The sequence below is a fragment of the Larimichthys crocea genome, chromosome III (assembly GCF_000972845.2).
Source record: "Larimichthys crocea isolate SSNF chromosome III, L_crocea_2.0, whole genome shotgun sequence".
Lineage (NCBI taxonomy): Eukaryota > Metazoa > Chordata > Actinopteri > Sciaenidae > Larimichthys > Larimichthys crocea.
Window position 1 is genome coordinate 12,347,911 of NC_040013.1, and position 17,740 is coordinate 12,365,650.

At 41.7% G+C, this 17,740-nt stretch overlaps 2 protein-coding genes and 1 long non-coding RNA gene across 4 annotated transcripts in view; 2 read left to right on the forward strand and 1 right to left on the reverse strand.

The window, feature by feature from the left end:
• Nucleotides 1-4,902, forward strand: part of slc29a3 (solute carrier family 29 member 3) — an 11,744-nt gene extending 6,842 nt beyond the window's left edge. For both annotated transcript variants that reach the window (XM_010730228.3, XM_019270224.2), the window contains exons 5-7: nucleotides 2,583-2,809; nucleotides 3,083-3,245; nucleotides 3,664-4,902. In XM_010730228.3, coding sequence (XP_010728530.2) covers nucleotides 2,583-2,809; nucleotides 3,083-3,245; nucleotides 3,664-4,294 — 1,021 coding nt within the window. In that variant the 3' untranslated portion in view covers nucleotides 4,295-4,902. The remainder of the gene's footprint in view (nucleotides 1-2,582; nucleotides 2,810-3,082; nucleotides 3,246-3,663) is intronic.
• Nucleotides 4,903-5,310: 408 nt separating this feature from the next.
• Nucleotides 5,311-17,740, reverse strand: part of psap (prosaposin) — a 16,968-nt gene continuing 4,538 nt past the window's right edge. The window contains exons 8-16 of the mRNA XM_027276328.1: nucleotides 14,654-14,658; nucleotides 14,057-14,067; nucleotides 7,441-7,659; nucleotides 7,242-7,334; nucleotides 6,934-7,117; nucleotides 6,671-6,834; nucleotides 6,508-6,588; nucleotides 6,260-6,367; nucleotides 5,311-6,054 (exon numbers count right to left, since the gene is read on the reverse strand). Of these exons, the coding sequence (XP_027132129.1) occupies nucleotides 6,019-6,054; nucleotides 6,260-6,367; nucleotides 6,508-6,588; nucleotides 6,671-6,834; nucleotides 6,934-7,117; nucleotides 7,242-7,334; nucleotides 7,441-7,659; nucleotides 14,057-14,067; nucleotides 14,654-14,658 (901 nt within the window). The 3' untranslated portion in view covers nucleotides 5,311-6,018. The remainder of the gene's footprint in view (nucleotides 6,055-6,259; nucleotides 6,368-6,507; nucleotides 6,589-6,670; nucleotides 6,835-6,933; nucleotides 7,118-7,241; nucleotides 7,335-7,440; nucleotides 7,660-14,056; nucleotides 14,068-14,653; nucleotides 14,659-17,740) is intronic.
• On the forward strand, nucleotides 10,685-11,145 carry LOC113744980 (uncharacterized). Its single transcript, XR_003461932.1, has 3 exons — nucleotides 10,685-10,829; nucleotides 10,911-10,988; nucleotides 11,128-11,145. It is a non-coding gene; the product is annotated as an uncharacterized LOC113744980 (long non-coding RNA).

Sequence of the window (17,740 nt, forward strand, 5' to 3'; positions counted from 1 at the left end):
CCAACTGGTCTTGGCAACCACCAAACATCGGAGGATGAGGAGAGCGAGGACCAGAGTCCCACTACATCACTCCTGCCAAAGCATTCCTCAGTGCCTCTGGTGGTGCGCTACAATCCAGAAGACTCTTACTGTTTGGTGTACATCATCTTTTTTCTGATGGGCATCGGCTCCCTGCTGCCCTGGAACTTCTTTATAACAGCTAAACACTACTGGCTCTACAAACTGGTAACAACACTGACACACGCAGCAAATAAGGAGCAACGTTCAGACCTCAGTGTGAGTGGAGGGGACATAAAATACAACTGCAGCTATGCTGTTGTGTGTGTGAGTGTGCACACAGGAAGATTTTGTGTGCTTTTTATAGTACTGTGACAATCCTGTGACCGATGAGAACAGTGAGTGTCCTTTCACATCTGACAGAGAACCCTTACAACGTAATTAGAAATGCCAAGAGGCTGTTGAGGTTCAAACAAAGATGATGTTTAAGTCTCAGGGTGGTCAAATAGATCTGCCTTCAAAACATGTGGAATTTTTCTTTATTGTTTGAATGTTGTGGAGGCAGGCGTGTATCTGTACACACACTTAGAAAGACTAGCCTTTGTCGATGCGGTGTGTTGTGATTATGGTTCCCACAGATCCTTGAAGTATACAAAATTTAAGTGAGAAATAAACCAGGGCCTGAAAAATCTTATATGGACATAATAGACATGGGTCATTAAAAGTGCTTCAGGTTATTATTTTGTGCAAGACTAGATATTACATTTTAAAAACTTTTTTTCAAAATTAGTATAGGCTACATTCTCAGTGTTGAAACAGTAATTACCCATGATCTTGTCTCAGCTATGCTGTGTTGGGTCATTGAATTTGAGGGAACTGTGCCTTGACAAGTCCTTGAATTTAATGGTTAGAAGGTGTAGAGAAACCCATGTGATAGTCAAGTAAGCACTAAAGAATGTTGTTGAGATTCTCAACAAGGACTGTCTTTAATGAATTGTATATTGCCAATGCCAGGTTGTTATTTTAGACAAGACAAACAAGCTGATAGTAGTCCATGAACCGGTCAGGATGGATCTGAGAAAATGCTTGATTGACCTAATTTGATTTTATTACATCCTAGCAGAGATAAGGAAGAACAATATCGGTTTCATCAGATATTTTTGAGTTTCTCTCCTCTATTTTCACTTCCTCTTACTTTTCTTGAGACACTGTGTGAAGCACCTTCAAATGTTTTGTCTCTCTAACTGTTCGCCAGGACTATTGAAAGTTACCTGTCCATTGCCTCCACGGTCCCTCGGTGCTGTGTCTGGTTCTCAACTATCTCCTAGTTAACAGGTTTATTCTCCCACGCTACACACCCACACACACACAAACAACACACACACAGACACACACACACACACACACAACACACCACACCACACAAACACCACACACAACACAACACACACACACACACACACACCCAACAACACACACAGAACACACCAACAACACACACACACCACACACACACATACACACACACACAGACACAACACACACACACAGACACACATACACACCCACCAGACACACAACAGCCACACACACACACACACACACACACACACACACACACCACACACACAGCACACTCCTCTCAGAGTTTTGTCTTTATTGAGCCTCACACTCTTCACCATGACATACGGTATCAAGTGCCTTTTTAAAACAGTTTCACGTTCTCTGTGAACTAATGTCTTTATCTCTGGATGTTAAAACATCACATTTATCCAACCTAATGACTCTTTATTACAATAATGTAATGAACCCTGTGTCCTTTATCTGTTTCGTGTCTCTTTACATTTTTTGAGTCTAAGATAACATGGAGCAAAGGGGATGTTCTGTTATCTTGCCTGTACTCAAACCAAATGTTTGACTTGTTCCAACAAAACAACAGAGACAACCCCCTTTAGCATTTAATCACTAGTTGTTTTGAGTAGTTCCGACTGTTCTAATTAAGGATATCTACTAGTCCAAATGGTAATTACTGATGTCAGTGAATTTCTTACTTGTGGAAATGTTCATTCTTGAGATCTATAAATCAATTACAACAGGTCAACTTATTTTGATATGTAGAAATGTCATTTCCACTATGAAAACTGAATAGATACTTTTCATTCCTCCTCAGTGGTGTAGTGCAGAGTATACAGAGTATACTTACTTGGCTATACCCACTTTTAAATCCCCTCAGATCATTTCGTAGTGTTGTTTTTTTTTCTTAGGATGGTGAAGGTGTGACAGAATAATTTTCATAGTAGTTACTCTTTTGCAGCTAATGTTTATTTCAGAATGTCCCTTACTCTCTGAAGTCACACTGCAGAAGTTAATTGACGATATGCAAATACTACTGGCACATACATGTCGTTGTTTATAACACAGGATGTTGATGCTTTTCTAGACGGGTTGCTTTAAAAAAGATTGAGAGTATACCCGCTTCTCCAGGCACTTACAGCACAAAACATCTGCTTCATTTTTGTTTATGTTGATCAGCTGATCTTAGAGCAACTCCTGCCTAATCCCAGTAACTCTGTGTGTGTCCATAGGTTGTCTCCAAATGTGCGGATCCTGTCATCTCTTTTTATCATCCTGCTAGTGTTTGTGGTGACCACGGTGCTGGTGAAGGTGGACGTGTCAGACTGCAGGACGGAGTTCTTTATTGGCACGTTAGCCAGTGTGGCTGTTGTGAGTGGAGCCTCCAACCTCTTCTCCGGCAGCGTGTTTGGCACCAGTGGGCATTTCCCCATGAGGATTTCTCAGGCCCTTATATCAGGTACAGTTAGACACATTAAATACATTTTCTGCTACAGTGTGCACTATTTAGCAGCTTATAAAGGGTTAATGCTACATAGTGTGTGGGACCTGCCCTGTTTGTGGGCACACTCTAGTGAAATCAAGAGGACAGACAGAAAACACAATAGAAATGGGGAACTTACATGACAGTTCTATAGAACATATGGCGTACATCATTTTGGAGCACAATATATGTGGGATATATTTGTATGAGCTGATTATTCCATAGCTGAGGTCTTTATTTCCATCTCAGGCCAGGCAATGGGAGGCACTCTGAGTGCAGTAGCATCAATAGCGGACCTGGCATTGGCGAAGGATGTGACAGACAGCGCTCTGGCCTACTTTCTGACAGCTGATTTTATCATTCTGCTCTGCATCATCTCATATCTGCTGCTGCCCAAGCTGGCATACTCGAGGTCAGTCAGTAGCAGCCAAGACATTCTGGTTTCCCATACAGATACATCCACTGCCCAAGTATCCAATATCAGACCTGTATTTTTATTTATAATATATGTGATAACATCCCCCCTTGTCCTGTAAAGTTTACTTGAATCTGAATTTGGATGCCATAGATTAGAGTTGAGCAGTATGTATTATTATCTGACACCCGGTCAATACTTCATATTACCACCAGGTGGTGCCATTACTGAATTTCTTCAAAATAACTAAAAAAATGTGCTGCAACTGATTGATTCGGTAGCAATGCGCTTAATAACCTAATAAAGAAATTATTATTATTAAATCATTGAATCATCATTATTTCATAGCTGGACCAATTAAATTAAAGGTTAACTAAATTTAAAACATGTTGCATTCCTCTTCTCTTTTCTCTAGACACTACATGCTGGCAGCAACATGCACAAGTCCAGGATTGATGAGTGAGGGAGGAGCAGCAACAGGCACAGGGAGCACAGTCTCTGTCCCACCACTGCAGCCTATCCTCAGAAAGACGTGGGTGCTCGGCCTGAGCGTCTTCTACGTCTTCTGCGTCTCTATCATGGTGTTCCCTGCTGTGTCCTCTGGGATCCAGTCTGTCCACAAAGACAGCGGGAGCATCTGGACCAACACTTACTTTGTGCCCCTCACTAGTTTCCTCCTGTACAATGTAGCAGACTTCTGCGGCAGGCAGGCCACAGCGTGGCTGCAGATACCTGGTCCCACCAGCCGATTCCTGCCTGTACTGGTGCTGTGTCGTTCCATCATGGTGCCACTTTTAATTTTCTGTAACTACCAGCCAAGGGACCATCTCCACACTGTGCTTTTCAACCATGACTTGTACCCTGTAGTATTTAACTGCCTGCTAGGTCTCTCTAATGGCTACCTAGGCACTCTGCCAATGATTTATGGGCCTAAGGTGGTACCACGGGAGCTGGCAGAGGCCACAGGAGTGGTCATGTCCTTTTTCCTCACTCTGGGATTGGCTGTTGGATCAGCTTTCTCTGTGCTTCTTGTGCATTTCATCTGAACAGCCAGTTAAGCAATGACCTCGTCATTTTGCAGTGGTATGTTCCAGCTACGGGGCAGACAGTAGCTGGACAGTGATGAATACTGGAACTACAAAGTGCACTAGTAAAGCCAGTTGTCTGCCATGAGGGAAAAGTGCTGCTCATTTCCACTCTAATAAAGCCTTAACTCCTTCATACCTCAGATTTTAAAAGGTGTGTTATGTTTACACTGCTGTAAGTCACAATGTTCTCAGTCTTCCATGATGTCATCTCTACATATTTAAGATCTGGAAGTGACGTTCAGAAAAACATTCAGTGCAGTCCATGAGGGACACTTGTTTAACAATAAAGCTGGTATTTTTCATTACACAAAATTGATTTGGTCTAATGGGTTAAAAATTATGATAAATGAGGGTATTAACAGTTTTAGTTCATCTAATAGAAATATGCAGATGAGTAAGATGCAACACATTTTACTGAGGGATAGTTTGAAAAAGTCTATTTGTGTCTATGTAGAAAATGTAACAGAGCATGGTCAGACTCTAAACTAAATTTCCACTATCATTTTCAAATCTGCATTTGTTGCCACTGTATACTTGTTAATATTTTAGTAAAAATTCAACCTACAGGCCTCTGTCTCTATTTAATAATTAGAGTTAAGTATAGCATTTTTGCTAAACACACTACATGATTTACTACATTACTGCTAACCATTTTTACATTACCTGAGGTAACTTTGCAATGCTTCACTGTTTTTAATCTCTTGTAGCGAGATTGATTAAAGCAAATACCTCAGAGGAATTAAGACTTGTTTTCTGTCCTTTTAAGAAATGGTTGGCAGCCATTAATGCAATCTGCAGATTATAGGCTAAAATCACCACTCTCATACAAGCCTTCAATATCAAAAGTTATGTGTAGTTTTGAATTCTTAACCCAGGCATGATTGCAGAAATGATCACCTTGTAATTTAACAAGGAGCCTATATGACAAGAAAACAGAGTTACATTCAGTTGGCAGAAAAAAAAAGAAATTAAACTGAGTGGATTGGGATCATTTTAATTGTTAAAAATGTACAGCTCAGCCAACAGTTGGCTCAGGGTTTAAAGCAGACAACAATTGAATTCAAAATGTTAGAAATGCAGTGATTTACAAACAGTAGGAAGAGTGCAAACACTGGGAGGTAAGCGGGAGGCACAGAATAATTACCTCTATATCAGCTCCTTAAAACAACACCACGAAACTTTTTTCTACAAAATAAGTTTTGTTTTAAGGATCAGACATACTGCTAAAAGTAATGCCAGTCATTCTTAGCACAGTGCAGTCAGGAATCACATGTAGCTGAGGGGAGGGGGGGCATCAAACACCCACCATGTTGTCTACATTATACAACATGTGAGGCTTTAGTATCACTGCACCCATCAAGCAATCCAACACCCACGTGATGCAAATTTGCAATTACTGACAGTGAAGCTCTGAGAATTCTGCTCAGTGAAGCAGTAACAGGCCAAGATACACATAACCACTCCTTCCCCTACCCCCCCCTCGGAAAAAACAATAGCCAGTCCCTTTCCACCATGACATCATCCAATTAATTAAATCATAAACTGCAGTCATGTAAGTCCATTAAAAAAGAAAAGAAAAAACCAAAACAAACAAAACAGGACACAAATTAAAAGTGGGAAGCAGCACTACAGTATTTTTTTTCTTCTTGAAATTCCCTACAGGTCAGTTTGTGCCTCTTCCTCTATACCCACACATGGCGTTTGCAGTGAGCCACAGCCTAAAAGACAGAACAAGTGGTTAGACAAACGTAATCAGTTTAAAAAAAAGAAAAACAAAAAGACAAGTCATCTACTGGGCGGGCAGCATTAGTCATAGCTGAGTCATAAGCTGAAAGTTTATCTCCACAAACAGGCTAAAAAAAAGAAAAGAAATCCCACTGTGGGTTAAGTGTTTGGGTGTCAGTACATGACTTGACTACTCACATTGCACCGAGTTGCTGTCTCCATGTTCATGCACCAGAATGCAGGTCCCCAGCTGCACTGCTCTGTTCCCAGCAGCCTGTGCTCTCTTTCTGGGCAGGCTCCCACTTTCTGTTACACACACAAACAAACACAATGATGCTCATTACAAACATACAAAAATATAATTAATTAAAATTAGCCGCAAAGTCAGCAATAACTTCATGTTTACTGGTAAGACAGTATAAGTGTTACTTAAATTAATCGATTACCATGCACACGAAGTCTGGGTCCAGCATCTGAAGCAGCAGCTGGACGAGCACTGGCTCATATTGTTCAACCAGCTGGTCACACTGTTGACAGACACACATGGGTTAATACAAAGCTGTCACGCGAGTATTGATAAAAGTTATGAGGTGACAAGCAGCTCCTCACCTCAGCCTGGAGAGATTCGGGCAGGAAGCTGCATGCTTTCCTCACAGCCTCCTCGATCTGTGCCTCTGTAGCGTTCTTCTCCAGGATCTCTTCTACGTACGTAATGGCCTTCTTGCACACCTCGCAATAGCCACCAACCTTAAAGCGAGTCTGGTCGAGTACAGCTGGAAAGAATTAGAACAGAAATCACCATTTTGTTCACAGTATGTGGAAATAGACCTTCGGCTTTGCAGGACGACCATGAAGATTTTCTGACAACTTACCGACATATACACGTTTGGCGTCATTGCAGAGTGCCAACACTGTGCAGACAGTCTTGGGGTCAGCCTGCTGCACCAGCAGCTCAATGATGGCCTGGCCATAGGTCTCAATCAGGTCCTTACACTGGCCCTTCAGAGAGTCGGGCAGGAATGTGCACACCTTCTCCACAGCTTGAATCACCTCCTCCTGAGACAAACACAAATGGATCAGCTTGGCACCAGAAAACAACTAACTGCACCAATAATACTTTGGTAGCAGTTTTGCAGATTTTTGTTGTCATATTGGATACATCTAGCAGCACACATCTCACCTCTGTTGTCTGATCTTCCAGCATAGACTCCAACTGTTTCATCACAAACTCGCAGATGGCGCATCCCGCGGAATTACGGACACGCACCATTTTCTGGAACACAGAGAGGCGAATCAAACATGTGCATGTACAATACAGCGCTATAAAATGATTTTTTTTACCTTATATCAATATCAGTCAGGTCCCCACCATGACTTACCTGAGCAGATTTGTCAGCAACCGACTCCACCTTGGTGGCAGGGAAAAGCTTGGCAGCAGGGAAAAGCTTGGCAGCAGGTACAGTCTTGGCAGCAGGTACAGTCTTGGCAGCCAGAAGCTTGAGCATGGGAGTGGACTTCTTTGTAGCAGTACAGAACCCAGCATGGACACAGATATCTTTGGGTTGCTGAGGATAGAAACAGACAATTATTTCAGGATACTCAACCAAACACTCAAACGGCTACAAAAGTTGCCACATTGCATGCTGTTAGCATAAACCACGTGTTTCTACTCCATACCACTCCACAGTGTCACCACCCATGCAATATGCACACGTTTGTGTGAAAAGAGGGATATCTAATGCAGCCTTCTTTTACCAATACCAAACACACAGCAACACACACCCGCAATGGTTAAAATAAATAAAATATTCACATCTGTTCACTCAATGAGATCAGCCAGTGTTAAAGAAAGAACAGCCATGTACAGCATAATAAAAATGGTGCATTTTGTCCATGGTGACAGCTAATTCAATGTTAGTAAAGACCAATGCATCTCTCATGTGACTTGTTTGTGCAAATTAGGTCACAAGATCCAATCATACTATCAAATATGCCAGCACATCATTCGATGTCAAGAAACAGGATAGGATCTTAACGTGGCCCTTCGCTCTAGTGTTCCAACAGGCACACCAGTGTCATGTGATTAGCCGAACAAGCAAGAGTGTTCAGGTTAAGTAGTCTCACTCATTAGATTTATCGTTTACATGAGTCTCTACAGTGTCGGGTGAGTAGCGCTAGGAGTGGACAGCACAAGAAGCAAGAGCTAAAGGGGTTAAGAAGCTAGAGGCCGAACACAGAAAGACCTACCTGTTCCTGGGGGAGCAGCACACAAAACCCAGAGCAGGAGAAAACAGAGCAAGACAACATGAATGGAGGAGCGAAAAGTAACACAGGTGGGGAAAAAAAAAAAAAAAAAAAAAAAAAAAAAAAAAAAAAATAAAAAAAAAAAAAAAAAAAAGGAGCTAAAAGACACTAAAATCCTCAGAAATGGTCATCTGTTTGAAACATGGTGTCAAAAATGGTTTCTGAACTTGAATTGTTGCTCTACCTTGCAACATTAAATTACAATCTGAAGTACATAGGAGTTCACTGACATATTCACTGTGTTAGAGTAACACATACAGTAACTTCAGTATCTGCAGCATGCCTCTCCTCCCCTCTCGTGGCCTCATCTCCAGCAGTCAATTAATGAACACAACTTCCCTCGAGTTCGTGAAGGTTTCTCCTGGTGCCAGCAGCCGGTCAGCCAGTATGGTGTGGTTGTTGTTCAGCAGCTCATGTCTATGGTGAGTGTTTGTACCTTTTCACTTCAATTTTTTTATAATTAATAAATTCAAAGAAAAACCTTTCTGTGTTTGCATATTTAAGCCATGTTATAACATGAATGGTCATTATGTTACTCTAATATTCAACAATAAGCTTAAAAAAAAACTGGTCATCAAAACTAATGTGTCTGATAATTTGTACATTTTGCTGGTGCTAAAGCCCATATCTAGTGTCGCACCACCTGGCCTGCTGACTTCAGTTTATTCACCTCTTTTATATCGCTTTTCTGTCTTATTATTTATTTTTTTAATCAATTTTTTTTTTTTTAAATATTTATTTTCTTACTTTTTTTTTTTTTTTTTTTTCCCACCTGTGTTACTTTTCGCTCCTCCATTCATGTTGTCTTGCTCTGTTTTCTCCTGCTCTGGGTTTTGTGTGCTGCCCCCCAGAACAGGTAGGTCTTTCTGTGTTCGGCCTCTAGCTTCTTAACCCCTTTAGCTCTTGCTTCTTGTGCTGTCCACTCTAGCGCTACTCACCCGACACTGTAGGACTCATGTAAACGATAAATCTAATGTGTGAGACTACTTAACCTGACAACTCTTGCTTGTTCGGCTAATCACATGACACTGTGTGCCTGTTGGAACACTAGAGCGAAGGGCCAATTAAGATCCTATCCTGTTTCTTGACATCGAATGATGTGCTGGCATATTTGATAGTATGATTGGATCTTGTGACCTAATTTGCACAAACAAGTCACATGAGAGATGCATTGGTCTTTACTAACATTGAATTGCTGTCACCATGGGCAAAATGCACCATTTTTATTATGCTGTACATGGTGTTTTCTTTCTTTAACACTGGCTGATCTCATTGAGTGAAACAGATGTGAATTTTATTTATTTTAACCATTGGGGGTGTGTGTGTTGCTGTGTGTTTGGTATTGGTAAAAGAAGGCTGCATTAGATATCCCTCTTTTCACACAACGTGTGCATATTGCATGGGTGGTGACACTGTGGAGTGGTATGGAGTGAAACACGTGGTTTATGCTAACAGCATGCAATGTGGCAACTTTGTCGCCGTTTGAGTGTTTGGTTGAGTATCCTGAAATAATTGTCTGTTTCTATCCTCAGCAACCCAAGTATCTGTGTCCACGCTGGGTTCTGTACTGCTACAAAGAAGTCCACTCCCATGCTCAAGCTTCTGGCTGCCAGACTGTACCTGCTGCCAAGACTTACCTGCCAAGCTTTTTCCTGCTGCCAAGCTTTTCCCTGCCACCAAGGTGGGATCGGTTTGTGACCAATCTGCTCAGGAAGTCATGGTGGGACCTGACTGATATTGATATAAGATAAAAAATCATTTTATAGCGCTGTATTGTACATGCCACTGTTTGATTCGCCTCTCTGTGTTCCAGAAATGGTGCGTGTCCGTAATTCCGCGGGATGTGCCATCTGCGAGTTTGTGATGAAACAGTTGGATCTATGCTGGAGGATCAGACAACAGAGTGGAGATTGTGCTGCTAGATGTTTCCAATATGACAACAAATATATGCAAAACTGCTACCAAAGTATTATTGGTGCAGTTAGTTTTTTTTTCTGGTGCCAAGCTGATCCTTTGTTTTGTCTCAGGAGGAGTGATTCAAGCTGTGGAGAAGGTGTGCACATTCCTGCCCGACTCTCTGAAGGGCCAGTGTAAGGACCTGATTGAGACCTATGGCCAGGCCATCATTGAGCTGCTGGTGCAGCAGGCTGACCCCAAGACTGTCTGCACAGTGTTGGCACTCTGCAATGACGCCAAACGTGATATGTCGGTAAGTTGTCAGAAAATCTTCATGGTCGTCCTGCAAACTGAGGTCTTTCCACATACTGTGAACAAAATGGTATTTCTGTTCTAATTCTTTCCAGCTTCACTCGCCAGACTCGCTTTAAGGTTGGTGGCTATTGCGAGGTGGCAAGAAGGCCATTACGTACGTAGAAGAGATCCTGGAGAAGAACGCTACAGAGGCACGATCGAGGAGGCTGTGAGGAAAGCATGCAGCTTCCTGCCCGAATCTCTCCAGGCTGAGGTGGGGAGCTGCTTGTCACCTGAACTTTTATCAATACTCGCGCGTGACAGCTTTGTATTAACCCAGTTGGTCTGTCAACAGTGTGACCACTGTTGAACATATGAGCCAGTGCTCGTCCAGCTGCTGCTTCAGATGCTGGACCCAGACTTCGTGTGCATGGTAATCGATTAATTAAGTAACACTTACTGTCTTACCCGTAAACATGAAGTTATTGCTGACTTTGTGGCTAATTTTATTTAATTATATTTTGTATGTTTGTAATGAGACTCATTGTGTTTTTTTTTGTGTGTTGTAACAGAAAGTGGGAGCCTGCCCAGAAAAAAGAAGGCACAGCTGCTGGGAACAGAGCAGTGCAGCTGGGGACCTGCATTCTGGTGCATGAACATGGGACAGCAACTCGGTGCAGTGAGTAGTCAAGTCATGTACTGACACCCAAACACTTAACCCACAGTGGTTTTCTTTTTTTAGCCTGTTTGTGTGATAAACTTTCAGCTTATGACTGCTTGACTAAGCTGCCCGCCCAGTAGATGACTTGTCTTTTTGTTTTTCTTTTTTTTTTTAAACTGATTACGTTTGTCTAACCTTGTTCTGTCTTTTAGGCTGTGGCTCACTGCAAACGCCATGTGTGGGTATAGAGGGAGAGGCACAAACTGACCTGTAGGGAATTTCAAGAAGAAAAAAATACTGTAGTGCTGTTCCCACTTTATTTTTGTTCTGTTTGTTTGTTTTGGTTTTTTCTTTTCTTTTTTAATGGACTTACATGACTGCAATTTATGATTTAATTAATTGGATGATGTCATGGTGGAAAGGGACTGGATATTGTTTTTTCCGAGGGGGGGGTAGGGGAGGAGTGGTTTGTGTATCTTGGCCTGTTACTGCTTCACTGGCAGAATTCTCAGAGCTTCACTGTCAGTAATTGCAAATTTGCATCACGTGGGTGTTGGATTGCTTGTGGTTGCAGTGAGACTAAAGCCTCACATGTTGTATAATGTAGACAACATGGTGGTGTTTGATGCCCCCCCCTCCCCTCCGTACATGTGATTCCTGACTGCCTGTGCTAAGAATGACTGGCATTACTTTTAGCAGTATGTCTGATCCTTAAACAAAACTTATATTTTGTAGAAAAAGTTTCGTGGTGTTGTTTTAAGGAGCTGATATAGAGGTAATTATTCTGTGCCTCCCGCTTACCTCCCAGTGTTTGCACTCTTCCTACTGTTTGTAAATCACTGCATTTCTAACATTTTGAATTCAATTGTTGTCGCTTTAAACCCTGAGCCCACGTTGGCTGAGCTGTACATTTTTAACATTAAAATGATCCCATCCGCTCAGTTTAATTTCTTTTTTTTTCTGCCAACTGAATGTAACTCTGTTTCTTGTCATATAGGCTCCTTGTTAAATTACAAGGTGATCATTTTCGCATCATGCCTGGGTTAAGAATTCAAAACACTAACATAACTTTTGATATTGAAGGCTTGTATGAGGGTGATTTTAGCCTATAATCTGCAGATTGCATAATGGCTGCCAACCATTGCTTAAAAGGACAGAAAAAAAAGTCTTATTCCTCTGAGGTATTTGCTTAATCAATCTCGCTCAAGATTAAAAACAGTGAGCATTGCAAAGTTACCTCAGGTAATGTAAAAATGGTTGCAGTATGTAGTAAATCATGTGTTTGAGGGGATGGAAAAGGACTGCCTTTGTTTTTTTTTTAACATCCCAGATAGCAAAAATGCTATACTTAACTCTAATTATTAAATAGAGACAAAGGCCTGTGGGTTGATTTTATAAAATATTAACAAGTATACAGTGGCAACAAATGCAGATTTGAAATGATAGTGGAAATGTTGAGTTTAGAGTCTGACCATGCTCTGTTACCTTTTCTACATAGACACCAATCGACTTTTTCAAACTATCCCTCAGTAAATGTGTTGCATCTTACTCATCTGCATATTTCTATTAGATAACTAAACCGTTAATACCCTCATTTATCATAATTTTTAACCCATTAGACCAAATCCATTTTGTGTAATGAAAAAATACCAGCTTTATTGTTAAAAGTGTCCCTCATGGACTGCACTGAATGTTTTTCTGAAGTCACTTCCAGATCTTAAATATGTAGAGATGACATCATGGAAGACTGAGCACATCGTGACTTACAGCAGTGTAAACATAACACACCTTTTAAAATCTGAGGTATGAGGAGGAGTTAAGGCTTATTAGAGTGGAAATGAGCAGCACTTTTCCCTCATGGCAGACAACTGGCTTTACTAGTGCACTCTGTAGTTCCAGTATTCATCACTGTCCAGCTACTGTCTGCCCGTAGCTGACTGGAACATACCACTGCAAAATGACGAGGTCATTGCTTAACTGTTCAGATGAAATGCAACGAGAAGCACAGAGAGCTGATCCAACAGCCAATCCCAGAGTGAGGAAAAGGACATGACCACTCCTGTGGCCTCTGCCAGCTCCGTGGTCCACCCTTAGGCCCATATAAATCATTGGCAGTGCCTAGGTAGCCATTAGAGAGACCTAGCGCAGTTAAATACTACAGGATACAAAGTATGGTTGAAAAGCACAGTGTGGAGATGGTCCCTTGGCTGGTGTTACAGAAAATTAAAGTGGCACCATATGGAACGACACAGCACCAGTACAGGCAGGAATCGGCTGGTGGGACAGGTATCTGCAGCCACGCTGTGGCCTGCCTGCCGCAGAAGTCTGCTCATTGTACACGGAGGAAACTAGTGAGGGGCACAAAGTAAGTGTTGGTCCAGATGCTCCCGCTGTCTTTGTGGACAGACTGGATCCCAGAGGACACAGCAGGGAAAACCATGATAGAGACGCAGAAGACGTGAAGACGCTCAGGCCGAGCACCCACGTCTTTCTGAGGATAGGCGCAGTGGTGGGACAGAGCTGTGCTCCCTGTGCCTGTTGCTGCTCCTCCCTCACTCATCAATCCTGGACTCGTGCTGTTGCTGCCAGCATGTAGTGTCTAGAGAGAAAGAAGAAAGATGCAACCTGTTTTAGATTAGTTAGTTAACCTTTAATTAATTGGTCCCGCTATGAAATAATGATGATTCAATGATTTAATAATAATAATTTCTTTATTAGGTTATTAAGCGCATTGCTACCGAATCAATCAGTTGCACACATTTTTTTGTTATTTTGAAGAAATTCAGTAATGCACCATCTGGTGGTAATATGAAGTATTGACCGGGTGTCAGATAATATACATACTGCTTAACTCTAATCTATGGCATCCAAATTCAGATTCAAGAAACTTTACAGGACAGAGGGGGATGTTATCACATATATTATAAATAAAATACAGGTCTGAATTGGATACTTGCAGTGGATGTATCTGTATGGGAAACCAGAATGTCTTGGCTGCTACTGACTGACCTCGAGTTATGCCAACTGGGCAGCAGCATATAGGATGCAGAGCACAGACAGAATGATAAAATCAGCTGTCAGGAAGTAGGCCAGAGCGCTGTCTGTCACATTCTTCGCCAATGCCAGGTCCGCTATTGATGCTACTGCACTCAGATGCCTCCCATTGCCTGGCCTGAGATGGAAATAAAGACCTCAGCTATGGAATAATCAGCTCATACAAATATATCCCACATATATTGGCTCCAAAATGATGTACGCCATATGTTCTATAGAACTGTCATTAGTTCCCCATTTCTTATTGGTTTTCTGTCTGTCCTGTTGATTTCACCAGAGTGTGCCCCACAAACAGGGCAGGTCCCACACACATGTAGCATTAACCCTTTATAAGCTGCTAAATAGTGCACACTGTAGCAGAAAATGTATTTAATGTGTTTAACTGTACCTGATATAAGGGCCGAGAAATCCTCATGGGGAAATGCCCACTGGTGCCAAACCCGCTGCCGGAGAAGAGGTTGGAGGCTCCACTCACAACAGCCACACTGGCTAACTTGCCAATAAAGAACTCCGTCCTTCAGTCGACACGTCCACCTTCACCAGCCGTGGTCACCACAAACACTAGCAGGATGATAAAAAGAGACGACCAGGATCCGCACTTTGGAGACAACCTATGGACACACACAGAGTTGCTCTAAGATCAGCTGATCAACATAAACAAAAATGAAGCAGATGTTTGAGCTTTAAGTGCCTGGAGAAGCGGGTATACTCTCCATCTTTTTTAAAGCAACCCGTAGAAAAGCATCAACATCTGTGTTATAAACAACAACATGTATGTGCCAGTTAGTATTGCATATCGTCAATTAACTTCTGCAGTGTGACTTCAGAGAGTAGGGACATTCTGAAATAAACCTTAGCTGCAAAAGAGTAACTACTATGAAAATTTTCTGCAACCTTCACCATCCTAAGAAAAAAAAACACAACACTACGAATGATCTGAGGGGATTTAAAAGTGGGATAGCCAAGAAGTATACTCGTGTACCTGCACACACCACTGAGGGAATGAAAGTATCTATTCAGTTTTCATAGTGGAAATGACATTTCTACATATCAAAATAAGTTACCTGTGTATTGATTTATAGATCTCAAGAATGAACTTTCCACAAGTAGAAATTCCTGCATCAGTAATTACCATTTGGACTAGTAGATATCCTTAATTAGAACAGTCGGAACTACTCAAAACAACTAGTGATTACTGATGCTAAAGGGGGTTGTCTGTTGTTTGTTTTGTGAACAGTCAAACATTTTGGTTTGAGTACAGCAGATAACAGAACATCCCCTTTGCTCCATGTTATCTCGACTCAAAAAAGTTGTAAGAGAAACGAAACAGATAAAGGACACAGGGTTCATTACTTATTGTAATAAAGAGTCATTAGATTGGATAAAGTGATGTTTAACATCCAGAGATAAGACATTAGTTCACAGCGAACGTGAAACTGTTTTAAAAAGGCACTTGATACCGTATGTCATGTGTGGAGTGTGAGGCTCAATAAAGACAAAACTCTGAGAGGAGTGTGTGCTGTGTGTGTTTGTGTGTGTGTGTGTGTGTGTGTGTGTGTGTGTGTCTGTGTGTGTGTCGTGTGTGTGTATGTGTGTCTGTGTGTGTGTGTTGTGTCTGTGGTGTGTGTATGTGTTGTGTGTGGTGTGTGTGTTTGTGTCTGTGTGTCTTTGTGTGTGTCGTGTGTGTGTGTGTGTGTTGTGTGTGGTGTCTCTGTGTGTGTGTGTGTGTGGTGTGTGTGTATGTGTCTGTGTGTGTGTATGTGTGTGTTGTGTGTGTTGGTGTGTCTGTGTGTCTGTGTTGTGTTGTTGGTGTGTGTGTGTGTGTGTAAGCGTGAGAATAAACCTGTTACTAGGAGACTAGTTGAGAACCAGACCACGCCCGAGGGCACCGTGGGGGCAATGGACAGGTAAACTTTCAAAGTAGTCCTGCGAACAGTTAGAGAAGACAAAACATTTGAATGTGTTCACACAGTGTCTCAAGAAAGAAGAGGGAAGTGAAAATAGAGGAGGAAACTCAAAAATATCTGATGAAACCGATTTGTTTCTTCCTTATCTCTGCTATGGATTTGTAATAAATCAAATGAGGTCAATCAAGCATTTTTCTCAGATCCATCCTGACCGGTTCATGGACTACTATCAGCTGTTTGTCTGTCTAAAAATACAAACTGGCATTGGCAAGTATACAATTCCTCAAGACAGCTTTGTTGAGAATCTCAACAACATTCTTTAGTGCTTACTTGACTATTCACAGGGTTCTCTTACACCTTCTTAACCTTAATTCAAGGACTTGTCCAGGCCAGTTCCTCAATTCAATGACCCAACACAGCATAGCTTGGACAAGATCATGGGTAATTACTGTTTCAACACTAGGAGATGTAGCCTATACTAATTTTGAAAAAAAAAGTTTTTAAAATGTAATATCTAGTCTTGCACAAAATATAACTGAAGCACTTTTATGACCATGTCTATTTATGTCCATTATCAAGATCTTTCAAGGCCCTGGTTTATTTCTCACTTAAATTTGTATACTTTCAAGGATTGTGGGAACCATAATCACAACACACGCATCGACAAAGGCTAGTCTTTCTAATGTGTGTACAGATACAGCCTGCCTCCACAACATCAAACAATAAGAAAAATTCCACATGTTTTGAAGGCAGATCTATTTGCCACCCTGACCGTTAACATCATCTTGTTTGAACCTCAACACGCTCTTGGCATTTCTAATTACGTTGTAAGGGTTCTCTGTCAGTGTGAAAGGACCTCACTGTTCTCATCGGTCACCGGATTGTCACAGTACTATATAAAAAGCACACAAATCTTCCTGTGTGCACATCCACACCACAACAAGCATAGCTGCAGTTGTATTTTATGCCCTCTCACTCACACTGAGGTCTGAACGTTGCTCCTTATTGCTTGCTGTGGTCAGTGTGTTACTCAGTTTGTGAGCCAGTGTGTTTAGCTGTTATAAAGAAGTTCCAGGGCAGCAGGGAGCCGATCCCATCAGAAAAAAGATGATGTACACCCAACAGTAAGAGTTTCTGGATTGTAGCGCACCACCAGAGGCACTGAGGAATGTTTTTGGCAGGAGTGATGTAGTGGGGACTCTGGTCCTCACTCTCCTCATCCTCCGATGTTGGTGGTTGCCAAGACCAGTTGGAATATAGGAGAATTGAGGCTGGGCTGCACCGCTCTGTGTCGTCCATTTTCCAAGAGTACAGGATTCCACAGAGTGAAGAGGAGAGGAAAAAGGGAAGGTTGAGAAAGTGGAGACAGGAAGTGTTGACGAAAAGCCGAAAGCTGTGAAGGAGAGAAAGAAAAAACATGAGTTAAAAGGGGAAAAAAAAACACACGCTACAAAATAATGTTATTGCAATAAGTTTTAAGATTCTTACATTTACGTTGTGCTGTCCAGAGAGTAAAAAACAGACTGTGTTTGCTGTGCCAACCATAGTCTGCAAGAGATATCT